General features: G+C 26.4%; 2 protein-coding genes across 2 annotated transcripts; both read left to right on the top strand.

Annotated features, from left to right (window-relative positions):
• Positions 1–4252: 4252 nt before the first annotated feature.
• LOC113559082 lies at positions 4253–8018 on the top strand. Its single transcript, XM_026964674.1, has 4 exons — positions 4253–4412; positions 6241–6385; positions 6726–6974; positions 7238–8018. Exons 1-4 carry the CDS (start codon positions 4253–4255, stop codon positions 8016–8018), a joined length of 1335 nt encoding a protein of 444 aa, XP_026820475.1.
• An 8286-nt stretch (positions 8019–16304) lies between these two features.
• LOC113558522 (actin-like protein 6A) lies at positions 16305–20493 on the top strand. Its single transcript, XM_026964003.1, has 5 exons — positions 16305–16554; positions 17198–17589; positions 17661–17912; positions 20016–20195; positions 20278–20493. The coding sequence occupies exons 1-5, from the start codon at positions 16305–16307 to the stop codon at positions 20491–20493; spliced, it is 1290 nt and encodes a 429-aa protein (XP_026819804.1).
• The last annotated feature ends 200 nt before the right edge of the window (positions 20494–20693 follow it).

Genomic DNA, 20693 nt, shown 5'->3' with positions numbered 1-20693 from the left:
AGGTTCCAAATAAATGTCATGAACACTTTTTATGTTGAGAAAGTTATATTATTGGATAAAATTCAAATATAGATATAACTAATATTTATGGATTTGATTTTTACAACGTAAAATTAAAATTACTTGGAGTTATGCTTTTAGATACTATATCAAAAAAAGGGTACTTTAATTTACAATACTTATGACGTCATCGCTGTTTTAAAATTTTTTAATATGTGATGTGGCTTATTAATTATTATTAAAGTTAAATAAACTATTAAGAATTTTATTGTGCCAACAATATCAATACCTATCTTCTTGTAGATGAGTCATTTTTTGCTCTTTAGAGACTAAGACATATTTCAGTTCATTTCAATTCTTTATGTTCACGGAGATGAAGAAGTTGATTTAAGAATAATTTCTAATAGTATTATTAACAGTACGAAAGTAAGGAAAAACACTTTTTCGTTAGTCTTATATAATCCGATCTAGTTTAAATTTTAAATAAAATCAATGGTTGGCTATTTGTATGTACTATTTAGTGGGTATTATGTCTAATTGTATAATCTATAGTAAAATAAAATAATGAATCTATCTTATTTATTTTGAGAAGAATTTAATAAGTAAGTATTGATAATTCAAGCTCTTCACTTTCATAGTTACCTCTTAGGTAATTAATTATACACGCTACATACAATATGCACCTATTATACAATGATTATAATAATTATATTTATGCCACTTGACCGATACGTATTTATATTATTGTATGAACGTATCGATTTATATATAAATATAAAATATTATTTTGGAAGGATAATTATTTCAAGGATTTGAATTAATAAATATTTATTTTAAAGGGTGAACGATTTTATGCCATGTGAGAGATATCCTAATATACATGATAATAAGCGATCTCATATTTTTTATATTGTGTATAATATAGAATTACAACTGTGTCCGCATTATTTGGAGATTCACGACGGGGTGTTATTACGTGGAATAGAATTCCAAATTAACGGGGAGGAGAACTGCACGTGCGTAGCTGGGTGACAATATGGATACAAGTTCAATATGAAATTACGTCATCTCAAAAAGCAGTGGTTTCTTCTGCACGTGATATTTCAATTCTCATTTTCTATTCTTTATTTTATTTCTTTATTTTTTCTCTCTTTATTTTCTATTCTTCTATTTTCTAATAATATGTTTCTATGGTGGCCGTTAATAATGATGATAATACAAATATTAACAACTTTATAGTAATAATAATAATAACAGTACATAATAATATAAATATATACCTTCTTATGTTATACGAAATCGATAGTTGACATTTGATTATTTATTTCACCGTGCGGTCACTATTTGAATAATAATTGAATACAACAATGACTTAATCCGTTTAAGAATCAATATCAGGTGTGTTATCCTGGCATCACAAACTAAAATTTTTTCTTCAAAATTGATACCATATTTTAGTACTTAACCAATTCGTAATCACACATTTTAAATTCGTAATCTAACCTAGCAGGACACCCACATCCCACACTGAAAAGAACAACAATTTTTCGGGATGGAATATATTATATATTATAATATTATTATTTATATACGAGTTATAGGTTACGAATTCCAAATACGTGGTTATGAATAGAAGTTACGAATTGGCGATTAAGCATTGTATCAATTTTGGGATCAGGGTAACTCAACTATCGACGTACTTCCACAGCAGGTGAAAATATAATTAATAGACATCACCAATGCACTACAGACGTCATTTATTTCATTTCAACTGTTTATTACTGAATACACCTGTAAATGGATCAAATAAATAACGTTTCCACCAATAAAACAATACATTTTTTATTTCACGTAGTTTTTATGTTACGAACAATCTTAATAATCGTGTAATAATAATTGTTGTTCATTACAAACTGCAATTCCGAATTTTAAATACAAAACATATCTGTAGAGTGTACAGTGATGATTAATCATTCTATAGGGGTTTTAGAGGAGAACAAATTATTTTGGAGATAATTATTAATTATATGTTTCCAAAATGTTGCTTAAAAGTAGTGTTAACTACTTACAAGTGTATACAAATAAATAAATAAATAGATATTTATTGTATTTAACAATGAAAAATAAATACTTAAGTACCTACAACATAAATAAAAAAATAGAGATCCATTTTTTTTAAATATCACCTTTTTCTATTTTACTTAAAGTGTTTTATTTAAAATGGATGTAGTAATAGCTGGTACATGTTATAATGTTTTAATTTATGAGCGTAATTTTTTAAATACTCTACAATAAATCATGGTTCTAGGATTAAATTATTATGTAATTTATTTTTGCACGCTGTATCATAATCACCAATTACCTAAATTATAGAATAGATTTAAAACAATTACATTTTCAGTTTTCACACTAGTTTCTGTTTGAAAACTTACCGCTTAAAATACTGAAATTTTAAGAATTATTATAACTAATTGGTTATTTGTTTCTGTGGTTGAAAAATTAAATTTTATCTATTTTAAGGTACATCTTGGGAATATAGAGACCAAAAATGTAGTAATTTTTTTAATAATCCTAAATAAAGCTTTGATCCCAATAAAATCCCTTAATTTAGTTATCCTTCTTCCGCGAAAATAAAATAAACTCTAGCTACGGCACTACAACTGCGATTCATTATAAATCACATTTAACTTAACTTGACACATTTACTAATTGAATTTAATTAATCACCTCTTGACAAGAATTATGTACTATAATTATTAACTACAACTATACATGAAAAACCCAGAAATGTTCACTTTGCTGTCGGCAATAAAACATATATTGTATAATGAAAAATAACAGAAGACAGCATCGGTTATTTCAGTTATAACGGAAAACAAATAAATTTATAAATAGTAAAGATATCAGAACTGTCAATGACAATAATAACATTAAAAACGTACCTAATTGTTTGTGTCGTTATAGAATTTCAAATAAGCCCGTAAAACCATTTTATAATTTTTGATCCACAAGATTTTGTTCATCGTCATTGGTGATAGTCAAAACCGTAAATCCCAAGTTCCTAAGCCATTATTAAGATTTTAATCAAAACGCATTTATTTCAATAATGCCATTGGCGAGGTTTGAAAAATAAAATTATACTATTATTTTATTTTATCCTATCCCTAACAAACGATCAATATTTTTATTATGTATCTAGATTATGTTCCGATGGTATAATAAGTTATTTTATTAAAAAATGTAAATAAGTGCTATATAAAAATATTAAAAATATGATTATATTATATTATAATGCTTAATACAACATCGATAATAACAATACTCATGTTAATAATTAAAATGTATATATGTTTTTAACATCTTAATAAATTGTCTACAACAGATGGCCACGTTGATGATGATAGAAAATGTATGTGTAAATTATTAACCAACTAGATGACCGTTAATTAAAGACAGCAATGGGATCCCACACATTTAAAAAAATATAATATCTTTATACAATAGGAATGTACCGTACTATAACACGTATGAAACCAAAGTGGCATTTATCGAATCTCGAATTGTATTTATAATTTTTATACATGTAAATGCACAAAACGAACATAGTAACGGTAATCAAAAATCAGATTTCACCATGGTATAAAGGTTTTAAAAAAATATAACTTTATAATATAATACAATTATTATAAAAACAAACCTATTCACGATGCATTTTGGTAAAACAGAATTCTACCGAAGGAAAAGGTTTTTGTTCGATTAAAAAGAAGTCGTAATAAGAATATTTTCACAATAATATATGTTAATAAATATTTTTTGCTTACTACGCTTTATTTATAGAGATACATTTTTTTCGCCTGATATCAAGACTATTCACGAAAATAATATCAAATACCTACCCGAGCACAGTTATTGCCACGGGTTCTACAGCTACAGATTGGTCGGCGGCGTTTTTCGGGTGGATTTGGTAGCGTCAGTGGTGGTTAAGGGAGGAGGGAGGGAACCTTCAGTATTACGTTCACCGCCGATCAATTGTTGCCATCGCCAACGCGCGTGTGTATTATATACATCTCATAATGTAACTACAAAATACAACACTATAATATCAACTGCGCGGGTCCAAATGTTTGATAGCGCCGCCCCCTAATAGCTTGTGTTGCAGTCGCCACGGAGAACGAGAGCCTGTGTCGCAGTAGCTGTCGCAGTTACCGGACGTGTATTGTAGATTCTTATCACTTTCCCGGCCTCATCGATAATGCCGAACGTCAACGGATTTACCCACGAGGACGACATCGTCCTGGTCGACTTGATCCGCGAACACCGCGAGCTTTACGACGTCAAGCACAAGAGGCACAAGGATATTGTGTTCAAGGATCGCATATGGAACGAAATATCAATCGAGATTGGAAAATCAGGTAAGCATTATATTAATAATTTTATTATCGTATTATTATATTGTGTTGCACGTAAGCGACTATAGATCATATAATTCTATATTAAGGTACCTACTTAATAAAATAATAAAATTATATGTATAATGATAATAGCATGGTAGCAATGGTGATTATTGGGGAGGGGGCCTTAAGGCTTAAGGGAGTTTTTTTTCATTTTTTATAACTAGTATTATTGTTATATTTATATTGTTAAAATGATAAGTTAATTTATAGAATTGTTTATAAATTAAATAATATTTTAGACGACTTTCGAAGTTAATTTTTATCTATTACCTATTGGATACTGCATTTATTTTTTTTATTTAAGGGGCGGCTTTATCAACATTTGTTGACTTTGTATATCTCCCACATAATATAGGAACTAAAATATTTCGTATTTCCACCATTACGACTCTGCATGTTTTAATTTAAAATTATTTTTTCTTTTTAACCATTAATAAATTATTCAAAAATGTAAGTATTAAAAATCTATCCAGTCAATGCACAATAAATATTCTTTTTTTATAAAATATATAATAGGTTGCCCTAAATTGAATCAGAAAGTTGTAATTGTGGAAGTATGAAATAATTGCATTCCTATATTATGTTGAAAAAGACAGAGAAAATAAATGTTGATTTGCCAGCCTTAACATAAATATTCTCAGTTAAAAATTGTGTTCTCTTATGTAAATATTTTGTTTGGTTATAATTAACTGCAATTTTTATGTTAAAATGTTTATGCAAGTATTGTTGTTTATTTCACATATATGTATTTATATTAAAAAGGAAAAAAGTATTTAAAACATTGATAGTTGTCCATTGTCTTGAGGGATCGATTAAGGTTATAAACGTTTTTTGTTTAGATTCGTTAAGGGAGGTGCTTAAAAAAATGTTGATATCGGAACTCAAAATAAATTTATATTTATAATGTAATATATTTAAATTACGTGTTGTATACAATTAATAACTTGTTATTTTATATCATAAGAACGTCACCCGTAAATTATATAGTAGGGAATTTGTAGGGTGTTGGGATGCGCTTTTGTAGGTAAACAGATCCCGAGCGGAGAGTGGAGTCTTTTCGTTCGAAGTTAATTTTAGTACCTATCTACATATATATTACTAAATCATGGTGCAAAAAAAAATTTTTTCCTTATTCGTTGACCGACATATAAAAACTGTTGCTGTGAAAAATGATTTTTTTGTCATTATTACGGGTTTGAAAAATGATCTAATGAATAAAAATATAGTTGTTTACAGAGGCGTAGCCAGGATTTTTTTTATGGGGAGTGCTAAATACTTTTACCTAACTTGAGTTATTGAAAATCAAAAACAACAACAAAAATACTGACCACATATTAACGTTAATTTGCCGTTGACGTATTTACTATTTTAAATAATTAATATTTGTAAGATAATTTTAATATTTAAATTTAAATATTTCAAAACAGTATAAAAAATACAGCCAATGTGGGAGGCTATAGTCCCATTAGCCCTCCCCTTGGCTATGTCATTGATTGTTTATTAAGTTAATTACCACACATAAAAATCAACATTTAAAGTTTTATTAAATATTTTGATTTTTTTCCAATGAATTAGAAATTATGATTTTAAAATTTAAAAAATTAGTTTTATCAAATATATACATTTTAGTTCTTGATAATTCTTAGTACTAAGTTCTACACAATCACTTACTATAAGAGTATTTTAGATACCTAATATATAAGAATTATATAAAAATTGGGTTATAATTACATTTATTTATAATCGTCATTGTTTAATTATTAATTCAGTTTATTATTCTAAATAGTTTATCAATGCAAGAGACGATGGAAAAATATAAAAGCTTTTTACTTAAAAAATAAAAGTAATATGGAAACCGGATCATCAGTGAATAACAATTGGTCATTGTCTACTTATGTATCATTTCTAGATGAAAATCTATATAGACAAAAGTAAGAGACAATGAATGAATATATATAAAATATAATAATTAAAAAGATATTATGTTTAAAAAATAATTTTAATATTGATTCGTTTCAATCACCTAATTAATTTATTTTTTTAATTTCTAACATTTTAGAATTATTTTATTTATTCACTAATTTATGCTATAATAATTTTATAAATAAGTTGATGATTTTGAAAAAATAAATATGTTTAGGAATGTAGATATAGTTTTAAATGCCTATTTATAAAATTAAAGAAATGCATCACCCCATAGATATATGTAGAAACAAATAATATAGCATGAAAATTATTATTAAAAAATAAAAATTACAGCATAAAATCTAGCATTCAAAATGATGAAGTACAACTGGAACTCGGGGAACAAATTTTTGATAAGTTTTTGAATGACGATAATTTAGTATTGCCATCTTCTTCTTCTGCTGAGAATGCTTCTCAATCAAAAGAAGACAAAATAGCGGTTATTTTAGCAGAAGGATTAAAAGAAAGAAATGAAATACTGTATAAAAGCTTGAAAAAGCAAATTGAAATACTCGATAATACTTCATTTACGGTCACAATTCAATACGAACAAAAGTAAGCTCCGAATTTATATATATAAAATGTATAACATATTATAATATTAATTTAATCGATTAATAAATATATATATCATAGTTGAGTTTGAATTAAAACTATGTTAACAAATTAAATATATTTAATCAAAATGTATTTTATACATAATATAAGTGACTACATTTTGATTTAAAATTTAAATTACCACTTCTGATATCTTTATACAACGACATTAATGTACGAATAATTAAAAATGTTATTATTAATATTAATTAAATTTACAGTGCCACTTCAAATGTTCAAAGCGAAGAATTGAAAAATGAACACGAAGAAAACATCGCTGATAATACTGTCCATGGTGGGGAATTTACATTGCCACAATTACCGGATTCGGTATCTTGTTATTTAGCTGAGAAACTTGCTCAATCGAAGGAGAGAAATACGATTTTACATAATTTGCAAAAACAAATTGAAATGCTTAATAATAAATCAGAAACTACTAAATCATTGGATTTGTTTTTTAAGAGCGTATTACTAGATGTTCAAGATTTCTGTCCTCGTGCAATTGATGATATCAAACCCAGAATTTTGAAATGTGTCTCCGAAGTCAGACAAATGTATCATAACTCAAACGTATCACCAGATAATTTGTCTTGTTCTACTAGTGAAAAATGTACCCGTCTCGACGAAGGAAATACAATTTTATTCAACTTACAAAAACAAATTGAAGTACTTAATAGTAAAATGGGGGTCACTAAGACAATGGATTTATTTTTCAAGAGTGTATCAGCAGACATAGAAGATTTCTGTATTCGTGCCATTGATGATGTGAAAATCAAAATTTTGGAGTGTATATCTGAAATTAAAGAAATTTATTCTCTTTCAGATTTAGGTTCAGTGACCTCTTCAATAAATGGTAACTCAACACCCAATTATGTACCACCACAGACTCCACCTATAAACCTCAACAACATGCCACGATCGCAAACTCAAGGATTTATAACATACTATAATGTACCTCTCTATTGCAATGCGCCGTCTAACTATGTTAATTCATATTATTAGATTGAAATGATCATATGATTTTGTTAGTAATGTTTTTAGATTGGGTTTGAATTCGATAACTTAACTACATGTACCCCAGTGAAATACAAGTTTATTGTACTCATCTGTGACCTTTTTTTGTGTGTTGTTGTAACTTTCTTAAACTAATACATAATAAATGTGTATTATTTATTGATATTGTGGATTTAATTAAATTAATCTTATTTACCATATTAGAATCCGAAATGTTTACTTGTTATTTGTTGAACAATATAATATTTTGTATAATGAATTACATTACATTTGCAAATATCAAACATATCGAATACCTAACGAACAATTTTTTTATTAAATAGATATTATATTGTTTGCAACGTTAACAGCATATGAATACATTACAATATTAAATAGGGCTGTGAATTTAAAGCACTTGGTCATAGATAAATTGTTGCTAAGATTGAAATTTTACCTACTTTAACTTACCTAAAAATTTTTTTTTTAATATCAGAAAGATGTATTTGTGACTTTCTGGTTCGTCTCTATTGTTAGATTGAACAACACGTGTCTTTAAAATAAAAATATTTTAATAATTACATTATACATAGTATATACACTGTTACAGCCAGTGCAATACAAAGAAAAAAAACAAAAACTGCGCGCAGATAAATTTTAAATTCGTTATGAAAACTATTAAAAATTTCATAAAATATATATATAATATGAGTGTTAAAAAATGACTTAACAAATTAAAAATATGAAAAAAAAATATTTTCAAACAGAATCCATTATTATATAATTTAAAGTTTGTATTAAGAAAGCTATGTTTTACAAATAAGCTAAGAAAAATTCATTTTAATAAAAATTCACAGCCAATATTAATATTGATAAAACTTGATTTCGAAAGCAATGTGTATCTTTTATTAAATAATTAGCTAGTACAAATTATTTAATTTTAAGAACAAGATTTGATTCACAAAATATTTATTAAACTTTGTGTATATGTGAGTGTATGTGTGTGTTTTGGTAAATAAAAAAAAACTCCCCAACATCAGTGGCGGATTCAAGGGAGAACTAAGGAGCCCCCTTTACAGTTATATTATATTTATAAGGCCTAACATAAAATCTTTAATATTGTGCTTACAAATTTATATATATATATATATCATTTAATATAATAATATTTGCCTCCCCCATAAGAAAAATCCTAGATCTGCCACTGTACAATACTTGGTATTTATATCCAATGTATATTTTTTTTTATATTACATTTTTAACATTATAAACATTAATATTATTATTATAACCATTGATATAAATTATGAAAATATGTTTGAATTAAATTTGATACACCTAATTGTTTTTTTTTTTTATACATATTTCCTTATATCAGGTATATTTATATAAAATAATGCTTTTATTGGAAACAATTTGTTTTTCGTTATTTTTTTATAATTATAAATAAAATATATTATATATATATTTTGTTTAACATTATGTTTTTTTTGTAGTATTTTAATTTTACTTTAAATTACGTTAACAAATGTTAACAATTTTTCTTAATTTACAAATTAACAATTATAGCATTATTTTAACATTTACAAACCTAAATTATAAATACAACTCGATTAATATTTTACGGCTATATATACTAAATATACTTTTTTTGAATTATAATTTGAAATTTACATTAATATTAAGAAGTTATACCCACACGTATTGTCTCTGTATTACTAACATATATCATAGTAAATTTTCGTTCAGCAAATCACACTTTGTGATGTTAGCTTTAATATTAGAGTAAACTTACTGATTATAAAATTTAAAGGTAAAAATATTATCTAAGAAATGTTATATGTTTTTATTGATATTATCATTTTAAAGTGAGTTATGAATGTGTAAAATATTATGACTAAAATGTTCATAACTCACTTTAAAATGATAATATCTATAAAACTATATGTCATTTTTAGATAATATTTTTAAAATTTTTAATATTGTATATATGTAAAACAAAGACCACAAATGTGGGTATAACGTCCTCTTAACCAGTAATCACTGAACCTAAACAAATAAATATTTAAAAATTATTTTAATGTTTAAAGTTCATATTTTAAATAAAATATTGTAACTGCTCATTTTCAGCTTATAATTGGTTTTATCTCTGTGTTGTAAAAAAGTTTTGATAAATTAATAATACAATTAAATTAAACTGTATACGGATTCTTTTTAATTTTATTGTAAGTGACAATATATTATACATTTGTCTACTAAAAAAGCATTTTTCGTTCTAATTATTAAACACTTCCAAAAGATTACTTTTAAAAACAATATGATAATATTGGTATAAGACAGATAATTGATTTCAGATATTAAAATGTATCTACTTCATACATTTTTACATTAATTTACATAATACCTACATCATTCTACAAACGTTGTAGGTATAATTAATCTATAATAACTAATAAGGTTTAAAAAATATATAAGGTTACGTCATAAAAAAAAGTTAAATTATACAAAACAAGTGTAAAACCACAAAGTATATAAAAATATTACATATTCATACGTATCGGACGTTACGATTTACCGGTAGGTAATATAATGAGTAGGTATAAGTACTTACTTGTAGTATAAACCATGTGTCTAATTTGTAATCATCAAAATATTTAAACGACAAGCATTATGTATACATGTATATAAGCTTTAATTTTGAATTTAAAAAAAGTAAGCAAATAGGTAACTAATAAACTAACCATAGGTACTGTACTATACAGTAAGAGCCGAATATAGCTTACCTATTATTGAATAGGCCATTATGATAAAATTATTAAATTCAGTTTAATTGATAATTTATTACGTAGAAAAATAATTCTGAGCTGAGCAGACTTTTTGTAGTATATTTTATTGGGATTGATAAAGAATTACGTCCCAAATAACCATATTTTGGTAAATTGAGTCCTGAAAAAAAAAATGTTAGTACAAACGTACTAAAAATTAATTTTTTATGAAATCGCGTATATCCTAAAACGATTTAAAATATTTGTTGTTATTCAAAAAGTATAAGTCGTAGAAACTTGAAACTTTCACCAGTAGTTGAGATTGGCATTTTCTTTACATAATTTTCTTTTCAAAATATTTCACTAATTTTAATGCTAGTTATAGGAGTTTGAAATATTTGATTTTTTTAACCTAACCCGTCCTAAAAATCTTAAAAATAAATTACTTGTCTCAAAAAGAAAAAGAAATTTATTAAAATTTAAATATAGGTAATATGATATTATATCTTAGACTGACAAATCATATCCGTTCAGAATCATTTTTCGTATGCAATGATACCTGTCATTGCATTCAAATTTAACACATCTATTATAATTATTTTATTTGAATCTTGCGTTGGTTTATCAGAATATTATCAATTAAAAATTTTCTTTTAATACCTAGATTTAACTGGTTTGCTTATTAATATCAAACTTTAACACAAAGTTTGTTAAAGTATATATATAGTATATGTTAGGTACTTATACAATTTAAAATATGAAACCTGGATAAATTTATTTAGGTACATATTAAAATAGCCACGATTTTCATATAATTCACCATTTTAGATGCAACTACTTCAAGTCATATAATTCAATATTTGAAAAGTACCTGTATTCTTAACAAGCTTGTTAAAATATAATATTGTTTCCTATATAATGTTCAAATTACCAGTGTTGAATGAATAATTAATTAATTAATATGATATTGGATATAATTAATTATAACTGCTAGCCAAACCCGTATAATAAAATATTCTGAAATATCAGAATACATAAAGATAAGTATAATTTTCTTGACATTACATCATATTAACGCAAATGATTAATTATTTTACTGTAAAAAAAATATTATTAGGTTTTGCAAGTTAAAATTAAGTCAATAAATTAAATTTAGTATTATATTGTCATATAGGTATTCATTATTCACTTAATAATCAAACAATAGTTTATTTTATATCACAAAATATTTTAGATTTCCGAACGGAATGATTTATGGTATGTAAACGATCTGAAGTTAATACACTTTTTTGATTTTCATCCTTAATATCTATTTTTTTGATATTGGTCGGTAAAAAAGATTAAAAATTTAATAAGATTTTTATCAAACTATCAAAAATATTACGACAAATTACGTCTAAATCACAAAAATTCGAATATTATTTATGGTAAATATATATGAAATGTTTAATTATTATATCCAAGCTTTAGACATTTGTTACTAAGTTCCAAATAACTAGTCAATTTTGAAAAAAAAAAAATCATTAACAAACAATCACAATTTTCTTATAAAGAAACCAACATTTTGAACCAGGAAATATCAATAATACCATAAAATAAAAATAAATATTGTAACATCATTAATTTACAATAATACAAAGATTATATATTTTTTTCAAACCTCACCAACTGACATTTTTTATGCGTCTATCCCAGATTAATAGTTTACATTTTGAAACATAAATTTTGATATGTTATTCAATTTAAATATTAATTTCAACTATTAGCGTAAGCAATATTTATTTGATTATTTCTATGACAAACGTTATTAATTTACTGCTGGTTAGCCATCGTATATGGCATGACTGGAAATTGAGTAGGCCACTCATAATACATCAGATGTCTATTGGGTAGTGGACACTAGTCGTAGTTAGCTTTGGGATTGTATTATTTCGTCCAGTTTTGTAAGACAAGGGGTGATCATGATAATCGTTTCGGTATGCAACGAACGTAGCTGATTTAATGTCAGCAAATAGATTATTGAGCGGCGACAAGTCGTTGCGGACACATCACAGCGGATCGTCTGCTGTTCAGAAACCGATCGCCAGTTGTCTGAATTCTTCTGAAATCGTCAGCGGTTATTGTAGTCTTGTTTACTTATTACTATTATATAAGTTTAATCAAAATGTATTACAAATTAAATAATAAAGACAACATTTTTGATTTTACTATAAAGATACCTATGATACCTATAATATATAATATATGCAGTGGCAGCTTGTAGTAGTTTAGCACAGGAGTGTATTGAACAAATTAAAGAACTATAATACATCATACAAAAAATTAAAATGATAAAATAATAATACAAAATGAAATACGTCGTTGCCATCCGATTTTAGCGACAAAATTCATCGCAAATTATAAGTTTCTATCATGGCCGCCACGCCGTCATGATGATATTATTACTTGTATATTATTATTATTAAACCTACAGTTTATACGGGAAGCCTGTATTTTTATGTACGATACTGGATTCACCATGTCGCACAAGCTACGACGTTGCATAGGCGTATAATCCATATACCCGTATAATAACATCGCGAATTCGTAACGATATTATAATAAACTATGAAAATAATTTAATAATAATTAACAATATATTTAATTGTTAATTTGTTATTTTATAATATATTAATATATTATGTACTAAAATATGTACCTATTTATTTTGTAAATATATTTGTAATATAAATTGTTCATTTCAAGTGAAGGGACCATCGCACATATGCACAAGCCACTACTGAATATATAGTAATCAGTATAGGTATACACAGAATATTTTTGAAACATAAATTATAATCTTAAGTTACTTTGGAGTAATTATAGTATACTACAGTCTATAGATTTTATAAATGCCTTAGTTAATACATAGTACGGGTGCACACGTATACTCTCCACACATTAGAATCTTGGATTTTTTTTGAGAAATATTTAGCATATATTAACAGGTATTTACATGCCATATTTTGTAGGATAGCTATACAATTTCGGGATTTGCCACGTGAATACATTCTAAATATTTGTTAAATTAAATTTTATTAGTTTTTAAAGTAATTTAAGACTAAGTAGCGTGGCGTGTATGTAAGATCGCAGCTTCGTACCCGCACGTACACGATTGTAGTGCTATCGGTTCAGTGGCGGCTCTAGAGTTTGATTCTGGGGGGGCCATAAATATCACACAATTTTTTTTTTAAATATTTATTTAAATTAGTGCCATATATTACCCACATTAATCATTAGTGCAAAATATTATATAAAATAAATATATATATAATAATTACATTTTATAAAACAAATTCTAATATTCGATTTTTATTTTTGGCAAATCTATCTATAACTTTATCTATGTCTATAGATATATCTCGATGAATGTGTATGAGAGAGAGGTTAGGTTAGGTTATAATTATCTATTGCTTTTAAAATTTTTTCTAAACTGAGATCATATTATGATTTTTTTTTTTTTTATGGTTAATGATTTTATGTTATTACTGCTGTTATTGAATTTTATATGACCATATTATGTTTGATATAATTTCAATTAGACTAAAACATCCAAAAATTTAAAAATACCTATTGGGAATTGGGTGCTATTTTAAAATTGTTCATTAAAGTGAGATTAAGAAGATTTAGTTATCGGTGTTTTATTTAAATTTATATCTATATAATTATATTATGCCTAATGTTAAAAATAAAAATATATTTAATTGATTATATTACCATATAAAATTATTGTATAACGCAGGTAAAAATATGGCCTACAGTAGTTTAAAAAACTTTAAAATACATAATAGGTACTATATTTTTTTAGCATTTGAAGTTAGAATTATTATAAAATTTGTCAAAATTTCATACTAATAATAGAAACTTAATTCCGTCTCCGTTCATTCCGTTCACAATCGTTTTGTATTGTATACAATAATTTATTGTACATAACTTATATGGTTTAGTGTAATTATTGAAAACATTAATTATAAAAACATTTTTTTTTTTTTTAAATTAATAATCTAAATTTTAAAGTTATAGTATAGTAAACACTTATTGAAATTAAATAAAGAGTTTAGTGTAAAGAAATTAATCAAATAATTTTTAATTTAATATGCTGAAATAATACGTATCATTACAATGCAAATTGCAAGCTGTAGGTTAAATTGTTTACAATGGTAACTATTTTGGTCGTCTGCTCGCTTAAAATGGCTTCGTAAAATGAAGCTACAAAAATTGAAACGATATTAATCTGAATGTCTAAACACGACAGTTGTCAAACGGTCAAACATATTAACAATAAGAAATCAACCAAATTAGAAATATACCATATAAATAATCCGAGAGTCCTTATCGGAAAACCTTTTTCATACTACAATACTACATACTAGTGTACTACTGCGAAAATATAAGATAACGACTAATGAGAATTTACAATTAAATGAATACTAATTAGTAAACTAATATTATATTATAAACTGTAATAATATAAGCGCATCATATTATGCATATTATATTATTATTAAATTCGCCTGTTTTTTTTTTGATTTTTTTTGGAGGGGGCATGGCCCCCTGGGCCCCTCTCCTAGAGCCGCCATTGCATCGGTTACAATGACGTATTCAGAATTACTTTGGACGACACGGCTCGTGTGTGCATGCGTACCCATACGCTCCTGGTATCTGAGGAAAACAAATTTAATGTTCACATACGACAAAATATACTAGAAATTTAAAAATTGCAGTTTTAATAAAAATAATTTTTATTAAAATATAAAATTAAGAATATAAATTAATCGTCTTTTTTATTTAATTTTAGTAAGGGGTGCGGTCATCCCGTCGTCTAAGCTACGAGCTGCTACTAATAACAGGTAGAAAGGTAAAATAATTAATAGAATTTGTAGAGGGTTGATGTAATAGGAATCGGAGAATAAATGAAAAGCGAATCTGTTTTCTTCGACATTCACGCCTGGGGTACGGGTAATACACAGCTGTCCGTTTTCATCCTCACGTTGGTAGTTAAAATCAATATTAGCGACTCCTCTCTCCCATACATTTACAGATGGTGATGTTCCCTCCTACCGGGTAGCTTATTGATTTCTCAACCTCTCCCATTCTCATGTATCAAATTTTAATTCTGCATAATTTCTAGCATAGTTGTTTCATTGTTACTCATTGTTTACTCTTATATTATAATTTTTATTTCTTATAGTGGATGCTTAGAGATAATCGTCGAAATTGACTCACACGTGACAATGCTGAAAGTTTGGCAACACCGTAAGTACGTACGTCCAAAGAATACAATAAAAACAAGCCTGTTTAGTCGAGTCATCAGTTGTCGATCGATATCCCGATTATTATTATTGTTATTATATAGCTGTTCGTAATAAGTGAACATATTTTACACCGCCATTCTAAATTTCTAACATCAACTGTATAATCATAGAAGGTGTTATATTTTTCGTCAATAATATTGTGTTCTATTTACTTTCGTAAATAGTTAATCAGAAACATGAATATCAATATGTTGTACGGCGGCGATGAAATCGGCGCGATAGTTTTCGACTTGGGATCACAATCGATCCGCATTGGTGCCGCCCAAGATGATTGTCCAAAAGCAGAAATACCGTCCATAGTTGGTATATTGAATGACGGCATGCCAGATACGAGTGCGTTGGAACCCGGTGCAAAAGCCGGAAATCGGATCAACGGGAACACCAAATATTTTACTGATGTTACGTCATTGCGCGTTCCTCGTAAAAGTAAATATAGATCTACCTCATATTTACTCTTTTTCCTTTTAGAAGTTTTTTACTACATGGCAGGCTTTTGAATTTAAAATTTATATTATTATAATACGTAATGAAAGAGCTGTAAAGTGTAAAGAAATGTTCCATTATCGAAGGTTATAAAAAATTTTCTAGCCTACTCCAAATATTTGGTTTTACTATGGACTTGGAAATAAGCTTTTAGGTATCTAATAACAGTAATAACCTAATGTATTACTATGGTAAAATTTTAAGAATGAAATTTTCCTCCTGGAAAAACAACATATTTCTTCCGCTCCTTCGTTTGATATAAATATAAAATAATTTTTTATTAAACAATATTTAACAATAGTTCGTGATTTTAATAAGCTCGTTTGTTGGCTGTTAAAATGAAATACATTATAGTGTTTGCGAATTCACCTACCTAATTTAATTGTATCTTATCAATAATACTATTGGTTCTTAAACAATTTAATAAGTAACCATCCAAAAGTTAACAAGAAATTGTATTGTTTTCCCTTGTTTGTACTATTATTTTTAAATAATTGTTTATTACTGTCACTTGTATTATTTTCCCTCACGTGGGAGAAAAGTTTTACTTGGTTATACTTTAAGTAAAATATTTTTTTATTTTTAGATAAAGAAGTATTAAACTGTATGAAAGATGGCATGATCGAAGATTGGGATCTATTCGAAAAGATTGTTGATTACTCTTACTCTAAGTGCTTGTACACAGAGTCGCAGTATCATCCAATATTATTTAGTGAATCGCCATTAAATACCAAATCCAAAAGAGAGAAACTGGTGGAAATAATGTTTGAAAAGTACCATGTTCCGGCTATTTATCTATGTAGAAATGCTGTATTAGCTGCATTTTCTTGTGGCCGCCCTACTAGTATTGTTGTCGATAGTGGCGCAATACATACGTCTGCTATTCCCGTGCACGACGGCTATGTAATACCATCTGCCGTCGTTAAATGTCCTTTGGGTGGAAATTTCATTAGCACGCAATGCAAACAGTTCTTGGGTGTAAGTCAAATAACATAGTTATATCATAGTAATAATATGTATATTTAATTTTTAAATTTTATCTATGATAGGAGAATAATATTGAAGTAACACCACATTACATGGTTGCAAAAAAGACACCGGTGAAAGAAAAAGAAAAACCAATATGGACAAAAAAAAAGGTACTACCAGAAGTGACAGACTCTTGGTATAATTATATGTGTCAATCAGTCATTCAAGATTTTAAGCATTCTGTGTTGCAAGTCTCTGAAACTCCATATGATGATAAAATTGTATCAACTCTACCAACTTCTCATTACGAGTTTCCAAATGGCTACAATCAAGTAATAATAACTTTAAGCTCATAATAAAGTAATAAAATTCAATAATAAAAAATAAATTTCAACTTCTTTTTTACAAATAATAATTATAATTCATAGTTAACATATTGAGTTACGAGGATACTATACAGCTATACATTTTTTGTAAGATTTGTTTTAGCTAAAAAAAAATTACTGGGGCTTGAAAATAATAATATTTACTGGGCCATTTTATTTCTAATACAAACAAATTAACTTGCTATGTCAAGAAAAGTATGATCTAATATTATTTTATTATGAGTATAGCACTATAATAGCCCGAGTGACTTTTTTTTTTAACATGAAACAATATTTTTTATGCATTTAATCGGGGCCGCATATAAACGAGGAAAATTTTCATATGGAACCGTATTTTTCAGGAAAATAATTATCCGCACTAGATTTTTTGTAGGGAAAGATATTTCAAAAGAATAATTTAATAAGGAAATGATATTTTCAAAGATTAATTTATTCTTGGAATGATATTTTTCTAAACAGTCTTATCTCAGGAAAATATAAAACTGTAAATTAAAAACACGGAACCGTATTTTTCAGGAATGGTATAAATTGGGAAAATATTGCTCAGGACTGTATAAATCGGTACGACATTTTTGAGTATATTATACGCATGGATCCGTATTCATCTAAAATCGTATTAATCGAGAAAATAAATCATAGGACTAGATGGGACAGGACAGTTATTTATAGAAAAATATTCACGAGAAATAGTATTAAAAAGAAATATTATTTTCTAAGAAAAATACGGAAAGAGATTAAAATATAATTAAAATTTATTTACTTACATGAAATTATTCAGTGATAAAAACTTGTTCGAAAAATGGTAAGAGTGGTAGGGTAATATGCATGATTATACTGTGGTTACTCAGTGATCCACTTGAGGTGGTGTTGCATAGCAAGTCGAGGGATATTTTCGTTGTTTTTTACCCGTGTGAGCGCAGCGAGCGAGTGGTGACGCGGATATCCGTATTTTTCTTATAAAATAATATTTCTTTTTAATACTATTCCTCGTGAATATTTTCCTATAAATAACTGTCCTGTCCTATTCAATTTTATGCTTTATTTTCTCGATTAATACGGATCCACGTGTATAATATACTAAAAAATATCGTCCCAATTTATACAGTCCTGAGCGATATTTTCCTAATTTGTACCATTCCTAAAAAATACGGTTCCGTGTTTTAATTTACTGTTTTAGATAAGACTGTTTAGAAAAATATCATTCCATGAGTATATTAATCCTTGCAAATACAATTCCTCTACTATATAATTTCTTTGATATACCGTTCCATGAAAATACCAATCCCAGATTTTTTTTCTTTCTGCATATTTTCTTGATTCATATAGCCCTCCACTTAAAAAAAACTTTATTACTCATTTCTATAAATAAATTAAATAAATAAATTCATTTGAAAATTTAATCATCACGTATAGAAAATTATTATATAAACATTTGATGAAAATTTCAAGTATTTACAGTCATTATTTTTTTAATCAAACATCAAAAATTGTTTGAATATAAATAGTTGTTTAAGGTTATAAAAATTGAATGTGACTTACCAATAAACTTTTAATTTTATTTAATATTGAAAAACTTACAAGAAATCTTGTTTTAAATTTTACAGCATCTATAATGATTGACAAAAAAATAAAAACAAAACACACATCATTGTAAAATAAATATATTTAACGCTCCACTCAGAATATATATTTAAGTATTGATGATTTAAAATTGACCAATTATGTTTATGTTTCTCATTCGTAGTTTATAGTATAAAACTATAGGATCTTACCAAATTGTTTTTTTTTAATGTATTAATACAAAATGATTTGGTGAATTCAATATATTATACTATTATGATAATTGATAGTACCTTTTACTTATTTTAAAAGTTATTTCTTTAGAGTCAACATTCATTAATAATTTTAAATGCAAGTTAGAAAAACACTTTTCAAATGAAATTTCTTAAAATATAATTAAAAATTCTCCAACCAAAAAAACAAATATACTAATATAACTTTAAATAAAAATAAATGAAAAATAAATACAAATAATGTTATAATTTTAAGGAATTTGGCAATGAAAGATTCAAAATACCTGAAATGTTATTTGATCCTAGCCCTAGTATGGGTGGTTCTATGTTGAGCATGAGCCATATTGTTGTAACTAGCGTAGGGATGTGTGATGTGGACATAAGACCTACCTTATATAACAACATTGTTATCACTGGTGGAAATTCATTGATACAAGTAAAATATTTTAACTATATTTTTAAATACAAATTTTTATTGATATACAATATACATATTACATATATCTATGTATCAATAGGGTTTTCCAGAGAGATTAAATCGAGATCTCACAACACGTGTGCATGCCAATATGAGATTGAAAATGATTTCACCTAATGGATCTGCTGAGAGGCGATTTGGTGCCTGGATTGGTGGTTCAATAATAGCATCAACTGGTACATTTCAACAAATGTGGTTTAGCTGCCATGAATATAATGAAGGAGGTAAAGGTCAAATTCATAACAAGTGTAATTAAGAATGTTAATATGGATGACCTTAATTGCGTACATTTAATAAAATTAAATCTTATTTGTGTCTTATTTTTAAGGTTGGTAATCATTAAAAAATGTATAAATTGTAATTCATAAAAAAAAAAAATACTTTTATTAAATTGAAGATGTTCTTACTAGGCTAATATTTAACCAATTAATTACTAATATACAATAATTTAAAAAA

The sequence above is a fragment of the Rhopalosiphum maidis genome, chromosome 3, assembly GCF_003676215.2.
Source record: "Rhopalosiphum maidis isolate BTI-1 chromosome 3, ASM367621v3, whole genome shotgun sequence".
Lineage (NCBI taxonomy): Eukaryota > Metazoa > Arthropoda > Insecta > Hemiptera > Aphididae > Rhopalosiphum > Rhopalosiphum maidis.
This window is presented reverse-complemented; position numbering and strand designations above follow the sequence as displayed.